Here is a 22,352-nt window from a genome sequence, read left to right as displayed (position 1 = left end):
GGGTTACCATACGTCCAGTTTTAGCCAGACATGTCCTCTTTTTGAGGACACGGCCGGGCATCCGGGCGGGTCTTGCCAGCCTGCCCATTTGCCTGGATTTGTGGGCAGACGGGCCTAAGGGTGGCCTATCCTCCCCTCCCCTCCTTTACCTTACTGTAGTGCCTGGTGGTCTAGTGACCTCTTCGGGGCATGAAAGATCCTGCCCGGCATGACTGCACACTGTCTTGATGCTGCCTCCCGTCCCAGCGCCGCTTGAAAATGGCTGCCAAGAGTTCAAGCGGCGGCCTCGCGAGACTTCCACAGAAGTATTGCAAGGTCACTACTTGAACTCTCGGCAGCCATTTTGATTTGGGGACGGAAGGCAGCAAGACAGCCTGCAGCTGTGCCAGGTAGGAACGAAGGGGCTGTTTCCTGCCCCGAAGAGGTCACTAGATTACCAAGGCACTACAGTAAGGTAAAGGAGGGGAGGGGAGAATAGGACACCCTTAGGGGGAGTGACAGGGGAGGGGGCAGGGCAGGTTGTGACAGGGCAGGGTGGGTTGTGTTGGGGCGGGTGTATGTGTCCTTTTTTTCTATAGGGCAAATATGGTAACCCTAACCTAAAGTAATGTGGAATGCATGTATAGGTGCAGAAGAAGTAGATGAATTGCAAAGCTTAGGGAACAATTTGTGAAAACACCAAGATCCCTGAAGATGGTGTCAAATAAATCCACTCTCGTTTGAGGATTATCCTTAGATTTTTGTTGTTACATTTGTACTCTGCGCTTTCCCACTCATGGCAGGCTCAATGCAGCTTACATGGGGCAATGGAGGGTTAAGTGACTTGCCCAGAGTCACAAGGAGCTGCCTGTGCCTGAAGTGGGAATCCAACTCAGTTCCTCAGTTCCCCAGGACCAAAGTCCACCACCCTAACCACTAGGCCACTCCTCCATAGTGTGTCCCAAGTGGTACTTCAGAATGCATAGTTTAATAAGTTCAGTTCCAGAATCGCTGTCTCCTTTTATTTTTTATGATTCTTTTTAGGTTGCCTCCTTACTTAGGCAGTCAATCATATCACTTCACCTCCTATACCACCCTTTGTTTGATTTTGCAGTGTTTTAGACCATTGAAAACAAAGTTGAATCCAGCCAACAATTTACTTGTATAGCTAGGCCATCATTTGCCACTGACAAAAACAGCAATTCTATAACTGGGTGCCTGCAGTTACACCTTGCACATGTAAATACAGCAAAAAGTACCACTTATGTTTGCATGCAGGCTAAATACTATTCTATATGAGTGCTTATAAGTGGCATTGCATACAGTTGCAAGGGGGACATACACATGGGCAGGATATGAGAGTCTTCCCCTTACGTGCACAACTTATAAAATATTGTAAGTTGTGTGTACTCTTTGTCTCATTTAGGCACACCCATTTATGCCTGCCATAGACCTGGCATATGTGGTGTACTATGCGCATTTGGTTTGCTATTCTCTAAACATCTTACAAAATTTTACAGGCAAAAAATTTAACAGGAATTAGAATTTAAAAAGTCTTTAATTACTCACCCACCAGCACAGCATCAGATACCAGTTGTAAAGTTATAACAGACTTACAAAATCTAACATCAGTACCTCTGGTAATTATAAGTAATTAGACTAATTATATAAAGAAGAGAAAAAGAAGGAAGGAGAGTTTGTTCCTCATACAAAGGTCACAGAACAGAAAGAAAGAATAAATGAAAGAAAGATTCTTAGGTATAGAGAATTAATTTCTACAGAGGAGGGGGAGAGCAAACCCCTTCAGGAAAAACAGACCATTTGGACGGATCTGAAACACTCTTTCCAAGCATGCCTAGTTTTTCAGAGTTTCTTTGTCTGCAGCGTGGCTTTATAGGCTGTGGTGAGCATCCAGCTCTCCTCTACCCTGGACCAATCATATGTGCTTCATATAGGCTAGAGACTTGTAATTCGGACTTTCATATGTGCTGGAAACTTGCATTTGGTGTCCTTGCCATACCTCTTCTCAGTAAATTACTTTTGTAACAAGTTATACCAGTTAACTGAGTTGCCCTTAGCAACATGAGGCCCCATCAGAGCTTGTGACTAGACAGAAATTCCTGCATGAGACTGATGGGAAATAATGCAGCATACCTGAAGTAGAACCTTATAGCTAAAAATGATAAGACAGTGGGTGCGCCTACATGTAGGCATGCTGATACAGGTTTGTACTAGTCTTCTGTAATGGACTCTGGGTGTCCACATGCCATTATAGAATAAGTGCTCCCTGCATTGCATCAGTGTGCTAATATCTAATTCCTTTTATATAATTGCCCCCAAAAATGTATTCAGTTATTCCAGTAAAAAGGTATTACCTGTAACTTGTTTGTAGACTTTTATTTCTATGCATCTAGGTAAATTAATGTGGCAGTTGCCTTGCTTTATGCTAACATATGTATCAAGCCTGCATACTTTTTTGAAATTTCTTTCAATTAGGAGCCATATTGGATAGTCCTCCATGACCGAATTGTGAACGTTATCAACAGTCCGAGTTTAACTTCAGAGACTGAATGGGTTGGCTATCCATTCCAGCTGTTTGACTTTCCAGCCTGCCATCAAGCCTACTCTGAGATGAGCTGCAGTTATACCTTAGCATTGGCTCATGCAGTGTGGCATCATTCTAGCATTGGACAACTGTCACTCATTCCAAAGTACGTATGAATTCTTGCTCGATGACACCAAATGGTTATTTCCAAAAACAGTGAGTGCTAAGGATAAGGGTGGGATATTGAGAGAGAGTGAGCGCTGGTGATATGTTTGAGAGATGAAGGAGGATTGAGAACGATACTGAGAAAAAAACAAGAATGACTTCTCTGGGGAAGGGGGGTAGACAGAGACAAAATTACCACTGTGGTTAAGGAGGGGAAATGAAGAGAGGAGGAGTAACTACTGAGAAAGAGGAGGCAGGATTTGGAAAGAAGTAGCGATTGATAGAGAGCGAGCATGTTGGCAGGGGGAAGGAATAGTGAGAGAGAGTACTGGTGATAGGAGATTGTAAGTGAGTCCCCAGTGCCAAGGTCACTGAACAAATCCCTCCACTGACTTTTACTAGGTCTCCACTAATCCAAACGTTATGTGCAATTCCTTCTCTATATATTTATAAATGTAGATATCTGTATCTATATAGTGTGTCAAGACGCACAACAAACAGTTCACTGTTTGACAGTTGTTCCATCAAGAGGTTTAGTTCATCTTATAAACCTTTTCATGCAGATGAATATTTTTGTCACTGTGAACTAGCTACATGTCTCAAAATGTGTAGAATGTCTCTTGTAAGCATTTCACAGCTACAGAAGCATTTTAAATTGAATCTTCTTCATGATGCCAAGCCATGGACACTGTTCTGAGCTAAAGGAGCACCTTGTTTGACTCTAGAATGTTAACTCTTTCTTCCTTTCACTCTTCAAGTTCTGCTTTATCCATACCTTTTCTAAAACATGTTTTTGTTCATATTTGAAATAACAAGGGCAACCATAACCAGCCTGATGCTGACTTGCCCTCAAAAAGTCCCATGTCAAATACAAAAGCAAACAGACATATTGTGTGTCAATATTCAAAATGATTGTACTAGCCAGAAATGTTTTCTGGCCGGTTAAATTGCTTGTGCGAGGTCATCTGCTGATATTCAACAGCACGTAATTGGTTAGTGCCACTGAATGTCACCATATACAGGTAAAGTGAAAACCGGCTATTTTGTGGGCAGTTCAGGCGCGTAGTCAGTCCTACCTTTATGTGGTGTCGCGTAGGCGATTAAGTGCTGATTATCACACATAAGAGATTAGCCAGCTGCATAAACTCCAGATTGTCAATGTCAGTACTCGGACATAGTCCAGCATTGAATATCCAGGAATAAGACCACAGTGGCTAAAATAAAAAGCTCCCGCCACCAGCTGAATATTGACCCTATTGTTGGATAACACTGTAGCTTTAATAGTGTAAACATATCTTGTTTTACTAAAAGATTTATAAACCACCATCACAAATCTAAAGAGTCGCCCATAGCTGTATACACTACTCATACACAATAAATGCAAATAATCAAATAGTACATTAAAATGACAAATGGAATTTAAGATAAAATAAAAATAGGAATAATAAAAATATAGAAACTAAAATAAAAATACAAAGAAATGTACCTAACTATAGTTGTGTGCAAAACATTCCTGGTCAAATGTATGTTTCATTGAATCCCTAAGTGAACTCCTAAACTTTCCTGTAAGTACTTCATGGTTAATTTAGAGGTATGTTTCATATCATTGTCTTGCTGAAATAGCCAGCCTGTTTTCAGTTTCAGGCTGTTCCCTACCTGAGTGACATTATTTTCTAAGATATGTTCATATTTAGTTGAATCCGTTCTTTCTTCCACCCTGATTATATTTTCTGTGCTACTGGCTGCTGCATAGCCCTAAAGAATAATAATTCCACCCCCTTGCTTTTCTTCAAATGCTTCATCCTTTTTTCTCCAAATGTATCTTGCGTGCTTGTGGTTGGGCAGCTTAATTTTGATTTCATCAGTACAAGCACTATGTTCCCAAAGGTAAAAGGCTTATTAAGGTTTTCTTTTGCATACTTTTGACAATGAGTTTTGTGATAACGTTGTAGGATAGGTTTCTGAACTCTTCATACATATCATTGTTATAGAAGCAGTGCTGTTCTCTGGATCTCTGAGCAACTACACTAATGTCAGCTACATTTTCAGCAGGTCATTTGTGAATTTCGCTGTTGATGAGAGTTGCACAGGGACAGAAATCTAACCCGTCCCCACAAGAATTTAACCCTTCCCCACCCGACCCCCTAAGAATTTAATGATATCTAAAAAAAAAAATTTCAGTCAGCGCTCTAGTCGCTCTCTGGGATCGAGTCGCAGCACTGCATTCAAAGAAGGAACGGAAGTTGAAACTTGGAACACTCTGCTGAGTACATTGTAAGACTCGTCTCTGATTAGCTGGTACTGTGTGCTGAGAGGTCGCAACATGCATGCACCAGCAGGTTAGGTGAACTCTGATGCTCGTGCCTGTGTCAGACCTGAGACCTGCGCATCAGCCAGGGAGCAGAGAGAGTTAATGGAAGACTTTCCGCATCTGCGCTGTTAAAGCAAGGAGGAGGAGGAGGCGACACTCGAAGAACTTGATAGGTGAGAGGCTGGCGCAGGTGCAGCTTACACTTCTATGGGAACCCCGCAGGAACTGCTTCCACCCTCACAAGAACTCCACAGCCCTGGAGGGGATTCCTGTGAACCCCATTCCCTTGCAGGTCTCTACTTCTGATTTGACCAGTTTTCCGGTAGTTCTATAAGAGATATTCTTGATCTTCTATATCGTCTCTTGACTTCAACAGATACATGTAGCTTCAATTTCTTAACAATGTTTGTTGACATTTGAAATTGATAGCTGGAAGCATTTAGATATTTTTATAGCCTTCTGTTTTTTAAGAGTGAATTATCTTCATTTTCAAGTGTTCAGACAGCTGTTTAGTGAAATCCATGGTTGTTGAAAGTAGGCAGAGCAACAGTTATAGGCTGAGAGATTAGAAGGGTGAGAGTATTTGTTTAAGCATGGAATTGTTTTCACCTGACTAATTGAAGGTCTAATGAGTCACTAAGGTTTTGGGGCTTTATTAATAACTTTGAAGGAAAAAAAGATAGTGATGAATGAACTGCAGGAATGTCCAGAGGTAGATCTGGGAGTCATCAGCATAAAGATGATACTGAAAACCATGGGATGAGATCAGAGTACCAAGGGAAGAAGTATAGATGGAGAAAAGAAGAGGTCCCAGGACAGATCCCTGAGGTACACCAACTGTCAGTGGGATAGAAGTAGAGGAGGATCCATTAGAGTACACACTAAAGGTACGTTGAGAGAGAGAAGAAGAAAACCAGAAAAGAACAGAGCCCTGAAATCCAAGTGAGGACAGCCCTGTTACGTCTTACTTTGATTCCTATAGCTGTGGTCTTGAAAGGCATTCAGGAAAAGTATGCCCTCCAGGACCTCCTGAAAGATGTATTTAGTTAAAAAAAAAAAAAACCTTACAAATGGATGCCAGCCTGATCAGTGCAGTTTCCAAGAGGTACAAACACACCCAACAAATAAAACTAAATGATCAAGACACATATAGAATCCCAAGATAAAACAAGTATAAAATATAAACATGTGACAGAAAGCAACCATCACCCCTTTAGCCATCTATCGGTTCTTTGAAAAGCCTTATAATCTTGGACTCTCATAGCATAGTGAAGAATTTTATCCTGCATCGTACTGAGCTGTTTGCTCATTTAGTTCAGCAAATATTCCATTGTGCAATCACCATATTGACTTAGAGAGTGGCTTTCAGCTCATCAGATCTGCTGCTGTTTCTGTGACCCTGACATCAACAAGGTGCCATTAATCTCCACTGAATCATTTTTCACTGTTGCCATCATTACCTGTAATATGTAAACCACTTTGGTTATACTTCAGAAAGGTGGTATATCAAATGCATGACCCATACCCATTTATGTGCAAGACAAATTGCAAAGCTACTTTTGCCACAGATGAGGATACATACAAACAGGAGAAGCACATCAACACACCCAGCCACCCACAGAGCAGAACAAAGCAGAAACTTCCATCTGAACTGAAACTTTGATGAGCTTATATCCCAGCCATGCTGCGATTCCAGAGCCTGTCTCAGGTCCTGCCTCCATGAACTTGTATTTACCCCTATCCTTCCCAACCCCACATGGCCAACATTAAGCCATACATGCCCTGATCTTCCTGTGGATGGTGCCTATCTGTGGAATATTCTTAGTTTCATTAAGGTGTTTTTTTTTTTTTAACCATGGAATAAAAAGCTTTTCCAGAGCATTAGCTATCTAGCTAGTTATTTATCTATCTATCTATTTATTCATTAATTTTACACATTAAGCTGTGATCTGTGTGTGTGTGTGTGTGTGTGTATATATATATATATATATATATATATATATATATATATATACACTCTGTAATTTTGGATTAATGCTGGCCTTATATATATAAGCATTGATTAATTAAAGGCCGATATTGTGTATCTGGATTTTCAAAAGGCATTTGACAAAGTACCTCATGAAAGACTCCTGAGGAAATTAGAAAGTCATGGGATAGAAGGCAATGGCCTATTCTGGATTAAAAATTGGTTAAAAGATAGAAAACAGAGAATAGGGTTAAATGGTCAGTATTCTCAATAGTGTGTTCCCCAGGGTTCAGTGATGGGCTTCTGCATTTTAACATATTTATAAATGATCTAGAGATGGGAATAGCTAGTGAGTTAATAAAGTTTGCTGGTGACACAAAGTTATTCAAAGTTGTTAAATTGCAAGAGGATTGTGAAAAATTGTAAGAGGACCTTACGAAACTGGGAGACTGGGCATCCAAATGGCAGATAACTTTTAATATAAGCAAGTGCAAAGTGATACATGCGGGAAGAGGAACCCAAATCATAGTTACATGAAATAAGGTTCCACATTAGGAGTCACCGCCCAGGAAAAGGATCTAGATGTCATCATTGATATGTTGAAACCCTTTGCTCAATGTGCTACGATGGCTTAAAAAGCAAATAGAGTGTTAGGAATTATTAGGAGAGAAATGGAAAGCAAAACTAGAATGTTATAATGCCTTTGTATTGCTCCATGGTGTGACCGCACCTCGAATACTGTGTGCAGTTCTGGTCACCGCATCTCAAAAAAAATATAGTGGAATTAGAAAAGGTACAGAGAAGGGTGACAAAAATGAGAAAGGGATGGGACGACTTCCCTATGAGGAAAGGCTAAAGTGCTAGGGGGTTTCAGCTTGGAGAAGAGACAGCTAAAGGGAGTTATGATAGAGGTTTATAAAATACTGAGAGGTAGATGTGAATCACTTGTTTACTCTTTCCAAAAATACTAGGACTAGGGGGCACACAAAGAAGCTACTAAGTAGTAAATTTAAAACGAATTGGAGAAAATATCTCTTCACTCAACGTATAATTAAACACAGGAATTTGTTGCCAGAGAATGTGGTTAAAGCAGTTAGCAGGGTTTAAAAAAGGTTTGAATAATTTCCTAAAACAAAAGTCCATAATCCATTATTAAGATGGACTTGGGAAAATCCACTGTACATTCTAGGACAAGCAGCATAAAATCTGTTTTGCTGTTCTGGGATCTTGCCAGATACTTGTGGCCTGGATTGGCCACTGTTGGAAACAGGATACTGGGCTTGATGGACCTTCGGTCTGTCCCAGTATGGCAGTGCTTATGTTGTCCCCTGAGCTTAACCAATTGTACTCATTTTTGACAGAAGAGTGCAGTGCTGTAATGTTAAGGACCTCAAAATTTGCAAGCTGAGAGTTTAAACATCTTTGTATTTCTAGAACGCCTTTCCAATATTGCAGAAAATGGTTTACAACTTTAGATACAATAATCTCTCTTTCAAAAAGCTTAAAGTCTAAGTTTGCACTTTCATTATATGTGAAGTTCTTCACAAACGCAGTTAATAAATCTCAATAAATATTATATACTCTTAAATAAGTTTGTGTCTGAAACTGGGCAATAAAATACCTTGCCTGAGTTCAGAGGAATAGCCAGTGGGAGAAATAAGACTTTAAATTGTGGCTTCCTTGGTCTCCATATAGTTCTTCCAATCACTAAGGGGGTCTTTTACAAAGTATCTGTAAGCCCAATGTGGGCTTACCGAACGCTAAATCAGGACCACCGCCGGCCCAACACAGCCGCCGGTGATAGTCCCGCCTCGAGCACATGCCATTTCCGGGGGAAAGGTAAAACCCCCAGAAATGGCTTTTGTGGCAGTAACCCGGCATCACCACGTGCTGCCCGGTTATCGCCGGGTTACTGCGAGATCCCTTATCACCGCCTCAGTGGGTGTTGGTATGGGCTCCCCGCTGCATGGCCACGCAGTAAGAGCTCTCAACGCATGACCATGTTTGTCTGGGGGCTTTTTATCCATAGGAAGAACAGCGCCCGCCGCTAGCGGTCCTTTTTCCCGCAGCTTGGTAAAAGGACCCCTCAGCCATGTTTCTTGCTACAGTTAATTGGTTGCTCTAAGGAGGGAACTAACTGGATTGCTACAGTATGTGGGAATTAGTTTGCATTAGTTTGTCTATGACTTTTGTGTGTGTGCGCGCTGTTAATGTTTCCACATCCAACATTAGCCAGTTCAGGTCACAAGTACCTGGCATTCACATTAGTTTCAGCACTAGACTTCCATGTTTCTAACCACATGCTCTGAGCATTGCTAGTCATTGAATATTCATATTATCTCTATTCTCCTGTTTTATTTAGGCTTCATTTTCACAACTGTGTTAGGGTGGTCTAAACTGAGAGGCTAACTGTTGTTTCCCTTAAGTGGGGCTACATGTACAGTTTTCAGTGGATGGTCTATTAAGAGTCCAGTTGATCACAAAAATACAGCTGATAAATTCTCCTACACTTCCCCTCCCAAAATATCTGTCCTAAAATCCATTCAAATAATAGTGGTCCCAGTAGCATCCAAGTACACTTAGAGAGGCATTTTCAGAAAAATATCTAAGTTCGTATATATCATGCCTAAAAAATTGGCAACAAAATGAAATACGCCTAAGCATATTCTAGAAAGTACTCCTTAATTTAGACATACTTTATAGAATAAGCCGAGTGCCCGTCCACACAACTAAATTTAGTTGCAGGCAGTTATGCGAAGTAAAACTTGGTGTAAATCCTGGCACCTAAATTGGGCGAGGACTGAGTGTATTCTGTAGCAGCGTGCACCACCCACCCATTCCATGCCCGTCAACACGCCCCCTTTTCAACTATGCAGCTTAGATTTATACGCATCACATTATAAAATATGCTTAGACAGTTCTGCGTGTAAATTCTAATTAATGCCAATTAGTGTCAATAATTGCTTGTTAAGTGGCAATTAGTGCTGATTATTAGCTTGTTAGCTAATTAAGTTGCATGCGCAAATACAGAATACAACTATATTTGCACGCACAAATACAGAATACGACTATTTGCGAGCACAACTTAAGTCACGCTATATAGAATCCAGGGGATAATGTCCAAAAAAAACCCTTCCATTTCACAGCCATAATCAAACAGGAAAGACATCTAGGTTTTCTGTTCAATTATATCTATAAGATGGATGTTTTTGCACTGAAAACTTTCAAAATAGCCATTTTCCAAGTGAAACGTCCAATTTTTAAATTACAAAAAACTAGGAAGATGAATGTCTGGCATCATTTTCAAAAATATGGCCACACAGATGTGTCTGTAGAGCAGAAGAGTAGTCTAGTGGTTAGTGCAGTGGACTGTAAACCAAGGGACACAGGTTTAGTCGCCATTAGAACTCTCTTATTTTGTAAATGTGATTCCTCCAAGACCTGAAAAATACCTACTGTACCTGAATGTACACCACTTCAATAGCTTTCAGGCTTGGAAGTGTTTTATATATTTAGGTACATGAGGTATTTTTCTGTTTCTAGAAGGATCAGAATTATTTTTTTTTAAAAAGAGTGTTAAAGTAGGACTTGAATCTGGGTCCCTTGGTTCACAGTCCACTACACTAACCATTAGGCTACTCCTCTGACCTGCTTGCTGCTTTCTTCCGAATGCCATAATATCTGCAGCTGACATACATCTTGGTTTTTCTTTCCAGTTTCACTTTCAGGGGAGAGGGTGGGGGACAGCAACCACTGGGGGATTAAGTAGGAGTCATGCCTTAATCCCTCCAGTGATCAGCTGCTCAATTAGAGCAACTTTTTGTAACTTGGACGTGACTGAAACAGGTCTAGATAAAAATGTCCTTTTTAGACATGATGTTTCTTCCAATTCGAAAATCCCTGTTGGGCATCCTACTGTTGGGCCCTCCCTAGTCCTGCTCAAAACACACCCCCTTGCTATTTGGACAAACAACAGTATGAAATGTCCAAATACTGACTTTCTAAAATCAGGATTTCATCCACCTGCTTTGAAAATGAGTAGCTTAGCCTTTGAATAATCCCTGTGCCTAAAGTTCCCTTTTTACAGTTGCCATGTTCTGGGTGTACACAGTCTGTGATCCAGCATTTCTTATCTGGTCATCTTGGTACCTCAGATTCCTTGCTGATATAGATAAACTATGAAACTTGCTTTCCTGTGAGTCCCTGTGCTCCAGTGGCTGTGGCCATGCAGTCAGGGGCAGGGTCAGTAAGAGCAAGTTCTTAGCTGTTCCTTTCGGTTGCAACACTTTGGGAAGTGAGAAATCCAATTGCAGCACTGACACAAACTAGATTCTCCAATACTGGGCCTTAAGGAAGAGTCCTAAGTAGCCCTTATTCATACCATGAGGGATTAAGGGAGGGGAGGAAGCCCTGCCAGAACGAACAGCAGCACATCACAAGAGCAGGTAATGTAGCTTGGCATGCCACAACCTTATCCTCCAGTAGACCTCAAGTGCAACCAATGAAACCAAAATCACCCCATCTGCAGAGACCCCATGTTACATGTAACCCCTTCACCCATCCCCCAGGCTACCTTCATATGCCATAAATCAGGGCCAGTCAAACCCGGTAAGCGGGGTAAGCACCGCAGGGGGGCGCCTGCCTTCAAGGGCGCCGCTGCGCCGCCATACCGCGCTGCCCTTGGTGCTTTAAATCTTTAATTTACCTCAGTTCCAGCAGCCGCGTCATTTGAAAGCCCTGCCCCGTCTCTAGCCTTCCCTCCCTTCGTGAGTTCGTTCCGCAGTCCCGCCTTCTGACGTCATTTCCTCGAGGGCGGAACTCTGAGGGAACGAACTCATGAAGGGAGGGAAGGCTAGAGACGGGGCAGGGCTTTCAAATGACGCGGCTGCTGGAACGGAGGTAAATTAAAGATTTAAAGCACCATGGGTGGCGTGGTATGGCGGGGGATGGGGGCGAAGGAGAATTGCTGGACCAGGGGCAGGGTGGGAGAAGAGAGAAAGGAGATGCTGGGGGGGGGCCCCCAACTCATAGTCTGCAGGGGGGCGCCAGACACCCTAGGACCGGCCCTGCCAGAAATATAATGGCAAATGCCACTGCAACCATCTGCTGATCACCATTCATCAACTTGCTAGCATTTTCCCCAATTGGTCTACTTCGAATAGTATTGAGAGTCACATGAATGGAATTTGAAAGAGCAAAAGCACAGAAGTCAGTTTTCCATGATTTTTTTCTTTTTATGGAAGAATTTGTACCAACATTTCTGCCATGGAAAATCATGGTATCTGAATGACTGAGGAAGGCCATGCCCTCAATTTTAGTCAAGGTTGGTAACTCCAGAGGGTAAATAAAAATCACATCTGTGTATGGGTAAATCTCTTGCTGTCTAGTTTTTTCCCTGCAAATGCAAAAGGATTAATACCTCACAAATATGTCCTTTACTGTTGCAATAGACCTGAAATCTGGCAGTTTGAGGGTTTTAGAAAACATTATTCTGTTCTATAAGAGTTACTGGGATAAACCTGAGAGCAAAAAAAGAATCAAGGTACCTGTAATCTATTAGCAGGTGATGACAAAGAATAATCTCTCACTTTTCATTGTCATTAGAAACTGATAAATTCCATGTAAAAGTTCTTATTTTATATCTGAAGGTGTCTTTTAAATATGGATAACTTATATTTTGTTTCCTAATTATATTTTAGATTCCTTGCTGAAGTGCTAATACCTATAGTGAAGACTGAATTCCAGTTACTCTATGTATATCATCTAGTGGGTCCTTTTCTACAGAGATTCCAACAAGAAAGGACCAGATGTATGATAGAGGTAATAAACTTGATTTCACTCCGGACCTTATGACCTCCGGAGGACAAATACTGGCAAAAAAATAGCTACCCTCCGGAGGACAAATACTGGCAAAAAAAAAATAGCTACGGATATAAAAAGCAGATATTGAAGAGATAGTTGGAAAAAGAAAATTTTCAGTAGCCTAACAAAGATATTTTCATGGGATTGTTCCTTAACATCATCTACTCTGCCCATGAACTGACTCATAAATACCCATTATCCAAAATGAGTGCATACCTCTTTGTGCATCTCGGTCAACTATTTATTGATCCTCAAAGCTAGTATAAGTTCAAGCCACTCCATTGCCAGAGCAACTTGGCTTCAGGCTCTTCGTGTAGGAATGATTTTTAAATTATTAAAACTTTGATATTTGTGAAAATAAAGGAAACTTTGCTACCAGAAACCCTCTTCTACTCTCTCAAATAACATCACCCAAAAATGTTGCCAGCCTTTCCTATTTTAAAGACTGGCTAAAGCTTCCCACACAAGGGGCCCTCTTTACTAAGCTGCGCTGTAGGCATGCTAACGCTTTTAGTGCGCACTAACTCTACAGACACCCATAGGAATATATGGGTGTCTCTAGCGTTAGCGCGTGCTAAAAACGCTAGTGCACCTTAGTAAACAGGGCCCTAAGTTTGCTAAGAGTTAGTGCCAACTTTGTATTGTGTGATATTGATGATGCTGTGTGGAAGTTGTATAATCTTGCAATAAAACTAAAGGCCCAATGCCATTTTTTTACAACCAGGGATGGTAGTACTCACATTTTAAAAATTGCTTTGGACTACATTTAAATCTTATTATCCTATTTCTGGGAAACCATGCTATCCAAATGAAACTGATTCTCAGATATATGTAGATGTGTCTAATTTGTTGTAGACATCCTTTAAACCAAGCCTGTTTGCATCCCTTGAGGATCTGGATTGTACACCTCTACTCTGTTTAATATGCATATGATTGCAATTAAGCAGTATATGAAGCTTAATGAATATCTTTTCCTATTCTTAGCCTAGTTGCCCTTATAGTCACAACTTTACAACTCATTGTTGTACTTTACATACTTGTATTGTACAGACTGTATGACCATGTAGTGGGAAGCTCACAAATTTAAAATTAGCAATTCAACATCGAGCCGGTTGATATTGAGGCATATTTTCAAAGCACTTAGCCTTCCAAAGTTCCATAGGTTTCTATGGAACTTTGGAAGGCTAAGTGCTTTGAAAATAAGCCTCATTGTGTATCTGGATTTTCAAAAGGCGTTTGACAAAGTACCTCATGAAAGACTCCAGAAGAAACTGAAGAGTCATGGGATAGGAGGTAGTGTCCTATTGTGGATTAAAATCTGGTTAAAGGATAGAAAACAGAGAGTAGGGTTAAATGGTCAGTATTCTCAGTAGAGAAGGGTAGATAGTGGGGTTCCCCAGGGGTCTGTGCTGGGACCACTGCTTTTTAACATATTTATAAATGATCTAGAGGTGGGAGTAACTAGTGAAGTAACTACTACTATTACTACTACTTATCATTTCTATAGCACTACTAGACGTACGCAGAGGATTGTGAAAAATTACAAGAGGTCCTTATGAGACTGGGAAACTGAGCATCTAAATGGCAGATGACATTTAATGTGAGCAAGTGCAAAGTGATGCATGTGGGAAAGAGGAGCCCGAACTATAGCTACATCATGCAAGGTTCCACGTTAGTAGTCACCGACCAAGAAAGGGATCTCGGCGTCGTTGTTGATGATACGTTGAAACCTTCTGCTCAGTGTGCTGCTGCGGACAAGAAAGCAAATAGAATGTTAGGTATTATTAGGACGTTATAATGCCTTTGTATCGGTCCATGGTGCAACCGCACCTCGAATATTGTGTTCAATTCTGGTCGCCGCATCTCAAAAAAGATGTAGTGGGATTAGAAAAGGTACAGAGAAGGGTGATGAAAATGATAAAGGGGATGAGACGACTTCCCTATGAGGAAAGGCTGAAGTGTCTAGGGCTCTTCAGCTTGGAGAAAAGACAGTTGAGGGGATATATGATAGAGGTCTATAAAATAATGAGTGGAGTGGAACGGGTAGACGTGAATCGTTTGTTTACTCTTTCCGAAAATACTAGGACTAGGGGGCATGCGATGAAGCTACAAAGTAGTAAATTTAATACGAATCAGAGAAAATGTTTCTTCACTCAACGTGTGATTAAACTTTGGATTTCGTTGCCAGAGAATGTGGTAAAGGTGGTTATCTTAGCGGAGTTTGAAAAAGGTCTGGGCAGCTTCCTAAAGGAAAAGTCCAAAGACCATTATTAAATAGGCTTGGGGAAAATCCACTGTTTATTTCTGGGATAAGCAGCATAAAATGTATTGAACTTTTTTGGGATCTTGCCAGGTATTTGTAACCTGTATTGGCCACTGTTGGAAACAGGATGCTAGGCTTGATGGACCTTTGGCCTGTCCCAGTGTGGCAATACTTATGTACTTATGACACAGTTTTGTCAGCTGCTTTACTACATAGTACATTTTGATGTTTGGATAAATATTTCAGTAATTGATGAGGTCACGTGATGGCTTGAGAGAGGAAGCTGTGTTTTTCCATCTCTCCGGGGCTCTCTCTCCACCTTCGCGCTCCAAATGCGACGTTAAGACAGCTGAATAGCACCAAACCCCGAATAATAACAGCTTATGGACCACTTTGTGACCCGCGAAACACAAGCGACACCCAGCAGGGCAGTAAAAAAAGGTGTCGACCATCCACGCGGCCCAGGAAAATCCAAGATGGCGACGGATGCACTTCAGGAACCTCCTCCGCAGTTTCACCCGCTCCAACTGCAGCAAATAACCGATGCAGTTAAATCCGCGCTTGAACCGCTACTCATAAAACTATCGGAACAACTGGCAGCAGTGGAAACGCAGTTGGGAGAAACCACGCGCTGAACGGGCGAGTTGGAGGTGCGTGTTTCCGAATTGGCAGACTCGGTGACAGGCAGAGAAATCTCTTTGCAGGACTTTTAAAAAAGAGCTGAAATTACAAAGGGAACACCTAGACGACTTGGAAAATCGATCCAGGAGATCTAACCTGCGCATAATTGGCATCCCCGAGTCGGTGTCGGATTGCTCCTTGTCAACGCAGCTGGAAAGCTGGCTAAAGCTGGAATTTGCCCTATCAGACAGCGCGGGGCCTTTATGCTTGGAAAGAGCACATAGACTGGGACGTAAGATCAATGCTAACAATAGACCGAGAGCGGTAATAATTAAGGTACACAATTTCCTCCATAAAGAGGAAATATTGAGAGGAGCAAGGGCAAAATGGGATACCTTAACCTTTGATGGAGTAGGAGTAAAAATCTTTCAGGATTACTCGGTTGCGTTGCAGGCGCGCAGGAAGGCGTTTGCCCCGTTATGCCAACATTTGGCCCAGAAAAAATAGAGGTTCATGCTCCTTTACCCGGCTCAACTAAAGGTCCTCATGGAGGGTGGTTGGAAAACGTTCCACTCCCCAGAAGACGCCCGGGACCAACTACAAGGCGCACAACCGTCAAATTCAAATCAGAATGGCTGATGGAGTCCGGACTTGCACAAAAGAACTCTGAAACAGCTGGAAGAGGCGCCAGTACAGGCCTGCTGTGAGAACTGCTCCAACTTTATGAGGCAGGGTAATGTTACAGTTAAGAAACAGTTAAAGTAGAGTAAATGGTTAACTAGAGAACTTTAATGTGGTTCGAATGGTTGTGCATGCATGGGGTTGATGTGAAGGGAGCGAGGGGTTGTGAGGGGGGGATCCCATACCACTGCGTGACTAGCACTCTCTCTGCGCAGCAGATGCTGCGGGTAGAGACTGTGTGGCTTAGGGGAGGGAACGAGGAAGGGAGGGAGATGGGGGGTAGGGAGGGGGGAGTAAGGGGAGTGGTGGGTGGGACAAGCATGGGTACGGATAAGCATAATGAAGGAGCACATGGGAGCATAGAGAATATGGTGGGGGAATAAGGGAGCCCAGTGAAAAAACGAAGACACACCTGGGGAGGGCTGGGCCCCAGGAGTGTAACAGTCCGACGAGACAGTCCAATAGGAATCTTAATCACACTGCATGAAAGGTAAAACTGAATTAAAAATTCTATCTTGGAATGTAGCTGGAATCACGTCACCCATAAAACAGTATAAGATATTATCCCAATTGAGGGTGCATGGTGCGGATATCGCGTGCCTCCAAGAAACTAAACTTTCGGATAAGGAGCACGCGAAACTCTGCCAACAATGGGTGGGTGAAAGCTATTACTCCTCCTCAGGGAATCGGAGTGGTGGAGTGGCCATTCTCTTAAAAAAGGGCCTGCCCTGTCTAGCCAAGCTAGTGTATGGAGACTCCGATGGGCGCATAGTTTTGCTCCAATTAAACTACCAGGGAACAAAATTCTATTTATGCACCGTGTATGGGCCAAACTCATTTTCCCCCTCTTTCTTCCAGCGCTTGACGGCGCTGGGCTTACAATACACAGATGCGCCGTGGGTATGGGCAGGGGATTTCAAACAAGTTATGGAGCCGGCTCTGGACAGGTCTTCCCCTCGTGCAGTGGCGGCGGTGGGTGGTGGGAGAGGCCTGCCAGCCTTGTGCAAATCTTTAACCCTAGTTGATCTGTGGCGACTATTGCACCCTGAGAGCAAGGATTACACTCATCAATCTAGGGTCCACCAAACATGGTCACGAATCGATTACATACTACTATCCCAATCTTGGTTTTTCAGCGTGCATAGAGCCTTTATAGGCCCTACTGAGATCTCCGATCACTCCCTGATAGGGATAGAATTAAACCTAGGGACCAGGAGGGATGCTTCTAGATTATGGCGATTTCCTTTGCACCTATATCAGGATAAGAAATTTGTAGATCATGTGAAGGCCCGCTGGCAGTTCTATGTTGACACGAACGCGCACTCTTGCACCTCACCAGCTTTATTTTGGGAAGCCTCCAAGGCTGTTCTCCGCGGAGAGATAATTGCATATATGAGTGAGCGAGCAAAGAAACTGACAGCGGGCATTTTGCAGCTGGAGTCAGCTTACAGGGCTGCAAAAAGATTGCATATAGCTAACCCCAATAGAGAAAACCAAGAAAAAGTGACGTCAGCATTGTTGGCGTTAAACTCGATGATTCACGAGAAATATAAGGGGTTACTATTTGCTAAGCACCTCAATTTCCAACGTTTTGGAAACAAAACAGGGAGACTCCTGGCACAGGTAGCTAGAGCAAAAACAACAAGGAAATTTATCTCCCACATCAAATTAGGTACTGGGCCACAGTTTTCCCGACCCAAGGAAATAGCAAAGGCATTTAAAGATTATTTTCAGGAAGTGTATTCCAATAAGGGAGAAACCCAAGGCCCTTTGATAGAAGATTATTTAGAAGACGCAGCCATGCCACGCCTGGAGCAGAAAGTGATAGAACAAATGTCTCTCCCTATTAGAGCGCAGGAACTACAAAAGATAATAAAATCCCTACCACTCCGATCGGCCCCTGGACCAGACGGGTTTCCTAGCGAATACTATAAAATCCTGGGTCACGATTTGGTGGGACCCCTAATCTCATACTATGAAGAGGTGGTGGGGCGTGGGAACTTTTCCATGAGAGAAAACGAAGCGCTAATTGCCCTTATTCCGAAGCCGGGAAAGCCGCAAGACCAATTGGAATCCTATAGACCTATATCGCTACTCAATGTTGATGTTAAGATTTTGGCAAGGATACTGGTGGACAGGCTAGCGCAACATCTACCGTCTTTAATTGGTGGCCATCAGGTCGGCTTCGTCAGAGGCCGTCAAGCTACGGTAAATGTGCAAAAAGACCTCCTGTCCATAGCGCACAGTCAGAACACAAAAAACCCACTTTTATTAGTGAGTCTCGATGCTGAAAAAGCATTCAATAAGGTGCAGTGGAGTTACCTTTTCCGGGTGTTGCGCTGGGTGGGACTGGAGGGCTGGTTTATGGAGGCTGTAGCGGCTCTGTACTCTAACCCCACGGCCAGCATAATGACGAATGGGACCCAATCAGCAGCATTTGCATTGCAACGAGGAACTAGACAAGGCTGCCCACTATCCCCTCTCTTGTTCCTATTAGAACCTCTCTTATGGACCATCACGAGGAACCCAGATATAGTGGGCCTTTCTATGCCCATGCAGGAGGTCAAAATATTAGCATTTGCGGATGATATATTTCTGACTTTGACTAGCCCTGAAACATCGTTGCAGCACCTGCTGGGGGCCCTGGATGAATTTGGGTTTCTCACGGGAGTTTCCCTGAACTTTCAAAAGTCGGTAGCCCTTCCAACACAGGTGGAGATCAGGACAAAGTGGACAGGCAAATTCCCCTTTCAGTGGGAGACAACCAGGCTTAAATATTTGGGGGTTTATATCCCCAAAGACCTATCGGAGCTCTATGCACTCAATGTGGTACCCCTAAAGCAACAGACCATGAAAATGCTGCAAAGGTGGCAGGCACTCCCGATCTCATTATTAGGTCGCATTGCGCTTTACAACATGGTCCTCTTTCCCAAGTGGACCTATGTGTTGCAAATGCTCCCACTACTGCTACGTCCCGGAGAGGGAAAGTGGCTCCGGAAAAAATTAAATTATTTCTTATGGCAGGGGAGGAGGGCCCGCATGCCACTTGCTAAAGTAATGCTACCCCGGATTAGGGGGGGTTTGGGACTTCTGGACCTTAAATTGTTCGCCCTCCCCAGTATCTCTCCACACTCGTCCTTCCCTACACCCCTTCCCGTGCACTCCGCTCCATGGATAAATCCTTCTTATCTGTTCCCTTCTCCACTACTGCCAACTCCAGACTTCGCGCCTTCTGTCTCGCTGCACCCTAAGCCTGGAATAAACTTCCTGAGCCCCTACGTCTTGCCCCATCCTTGGCCACCTTTAAATCTAGACTGAAAGCCCACCTCTTTAACATTGCTTTTGACTCGTAACCACTTGTAACCACTCGCCTCCACCTACCCTCCTCTCTTCCTTCCCGTTCACATTAATTGATTTAATTTGCTTACTTTATTTATTTTTTGTCTATTAGATTGTAAGCTCTTTGAGCAGGGACTGTCTTTCTTCTATGTTTGTGCAGCGCTGCGTATGCCTTGTAGCGCTATAGAAATGCTAAATAGTAGTAGTAGTAGTAGTAATATACGGCACATATCAGATTGGTTTCGCAACTCCCACTATTTTACTTGCACAGCCACAGAGATTGCTCTCCTGGGAAACACCCATTTTGCATGGTGGTTACACGCCCCATCGGTGGACTTGACCCAGTTGGGACAGCTGCGATATGTTCTGTCCCCACTGCGCACCACCTGGAGGAGACTCTGTCGGCTTCGGTTGTTGAGTCCTTCTGTCTCGGGATTGTTGCCACTTAGTGGAAATTTGGCATTCCCGGCAGGGAGCTCTTCTCCCGCCTTTCGGGGGTGGAGCGCGGCGGGGATAAAATATCTGTTTCAGGTGGTAAATGATCAAGGGGGAATAAAATCGCTTGAGGAGCTGGGGGAAGAGTACGGGGCGAATGTGAATGACTGGTTTGCGTATGCACAATTGAAACATTATGTGGCCACGTTACCGGCAGACTCTTTGAGTGTGGACTCTTGGGACAAGGTTAACGAAATGCTTGGAGTGGATGCACAGATGAAAGTACCACTCAGTTACTTCCACCGCAACCTGAGAGATGCACTGGAGACCCTGGATTACAAGGAGGTGGTCGTGGCTTGGAATACTGAGCTACATTTAAATATACAACCAGAGCAAATTGGTGAATGCCTAAAAGCAATGTACAAAATGACCGCAAACGCGGCTTGGTGGGAAATGCAGTACAAATTCCTACTCCGATTGCATATTTCTCCTTACAGAGCATATAGAGCAACACTGCGAGAAACAGACTCTTGCCCTAAATGTAAAGGTGCTAAGGCCCATTTGGGGCACATGTATTGGAGCTGTGTCCGAGTAAAAACCTTTTGGACAGAGTTACATGGCCACGTGACACAGATCTGGAACTCCTCCTGGAAGCTGTCTCCAAAACAACTGTTTGACGTATTTGGGCTGCAAAGACCAACATTGGTGGGATTTAGAGCATTTTTGTGTAGAGCTATGTTAATGGTGAAGCGAACCATACTGCAATTATGGTTGATGGAGGACCGTCCCACAGTTCCTCACTGGAGATCGGTGATGATCCAGGCATGCGCATTGGAAAAGAAGGGTATACCGGACTTGGCCACCAGAAAAGGAGTGCAATTTTGTAACACTTGGTCTCCATTTTGGGACTCCCTCACACCAGTAGCAAGAAGCAAAATATTGAACTGTTGACTCACGCTTGATAGGGAAGGGAGAGGTGGGGGAGAGAAGGGATGGGGAATAGGACAGGTAGGAATAAAAGGAAAAAGGCAAGACGGACACTGTATTCTATAAGATATGTAACTTGAACTAATATTGTAAACTGTTGATGTTTGGATTGCAATAAACATGATTTATACAAAAAAAATTTCAGTAATTGAGCACAATGTTAGCAGCATAATTGTAGAAGTAAGTTGTACAGCATAATGCACTAAATTACAACATTAACTGTTTTTTTACATGCAGTGGATTTTGTTTTTAGCAAGAAGGTTTAGTTAAATCTCTGGAACTTCAGACCATGGCCACCTTTAAGTAGAACATTATGTATTTGTATCTAAAATGATTACAAGCATTTAAGCTATATGGCATATCCTGACATTTAGGGGATAGTGTTATAAAATTATTTTTGTGTGTATGTGGCCTCTTATAAAATATTGACTGATGTAAAAGTATATGTCATGACATGTTGGTGTATAATTTGCTGAAAGGCCTTTACAGGGTGAAGTTTAGGCAGGGCATGAGTGTGGTTCACAAGTATGCATATAAATTATAACATAAACTAATCTACTGTACACACACTTAAATAATCTTGGTATGGACATTTACAGCTGCTCGAGGAAGAAGTGGTTGCTGCCACTTATGCTAGTATTTTATGGTCGTATTTGTGTCTTTTGGAAATAGCACCTAAGTGCCTACTTGCGCTCTTAACCCAGGTGCCCCCTTATAAACTTACTCTTGTCATCAGAGTAAAATTGGAATGACAAAACAAAACCATAATCTGTTTCTGCTATACAATTGGACTCTGAATTTTAGTGAAATGATTGAATTTCTCTTTTTGTACATATAAAATAAACCAAAGGGCAGATGTTCATCCTGCTCAAAAGTCAATAAAAGTAAGCTGGTTGATATTTAAAATAATTTAGCCGGTCAGAAATGGCCACTGACTGGTTAAATTGCTTGTTCGGAGCTATCTGCTAATTTTTAGTGGCACTTAACCTGTTATTGCTGCTGAAGGTTAGCGGTTAGCGCCTAAGTAAAAGCTGGCTAGTTTGGGGGTATTCCAGGGATGGAGTCAGCACTTGGCTGGTTAAGTGCCAATATTCAGCACTTAACCAGCCAGAGTAACAATGTAAATGGGACAGTATAAAACATAGTCCTATCTTTATGTGGTAACCCATGGCTGGTTAAATGCTAAATATCGACA

General features: G+C 42.7%; 1 protein-coding gene across 3 annotated transcripts in view; it reads left to right on the top strand.

Moving 5' to 3' along the window:
• The window catches only part of MED23 (mediator complex subunit 23), a 261,969-nt gene that overhangs the window by 234,832 nt on the left and 4,785 nt on the right, over nucleotides 1-22,352 (top strand). For all 3 annotated transcript variants that reach the window (XM_030196548.1, XM_030196549.1, XM_030196547.1), the window contains 2 exons: nucleotides 2,476-2,690; nucleotides 12,669-12,789. In XM_030196548.1, coding sequence (XP_030052408.1) covers nucleotides 2,476-2,690; nucleotides 12,669-12,789 — 336 coding nt within the window. The remainder of the gene's footprint in view (nucleotides 1-2,475; nucleotides 2,691-12,668; nucleotides 12,790-22,352) is intronic.

Source organism: Microcaecilia unicolor, chromosome 3 (assembly GCF_901765095.1).
Source record: "Microcaecilia unicolor chromosome 3, aMicUni1.1, whole genome shotgun sequence".
In the NCBI taxonomy this organism is placed as follows: domain Eukaryota; kingdom Metazoa; phylum Chordata; class Amphibia; order Gymnophiona; family Siphonopidae; genus Microcaecilia; species Microcaecilia unicolor.
This window is presented reverse-complemented; position numbering and strand designations above follow the sequence as displayed.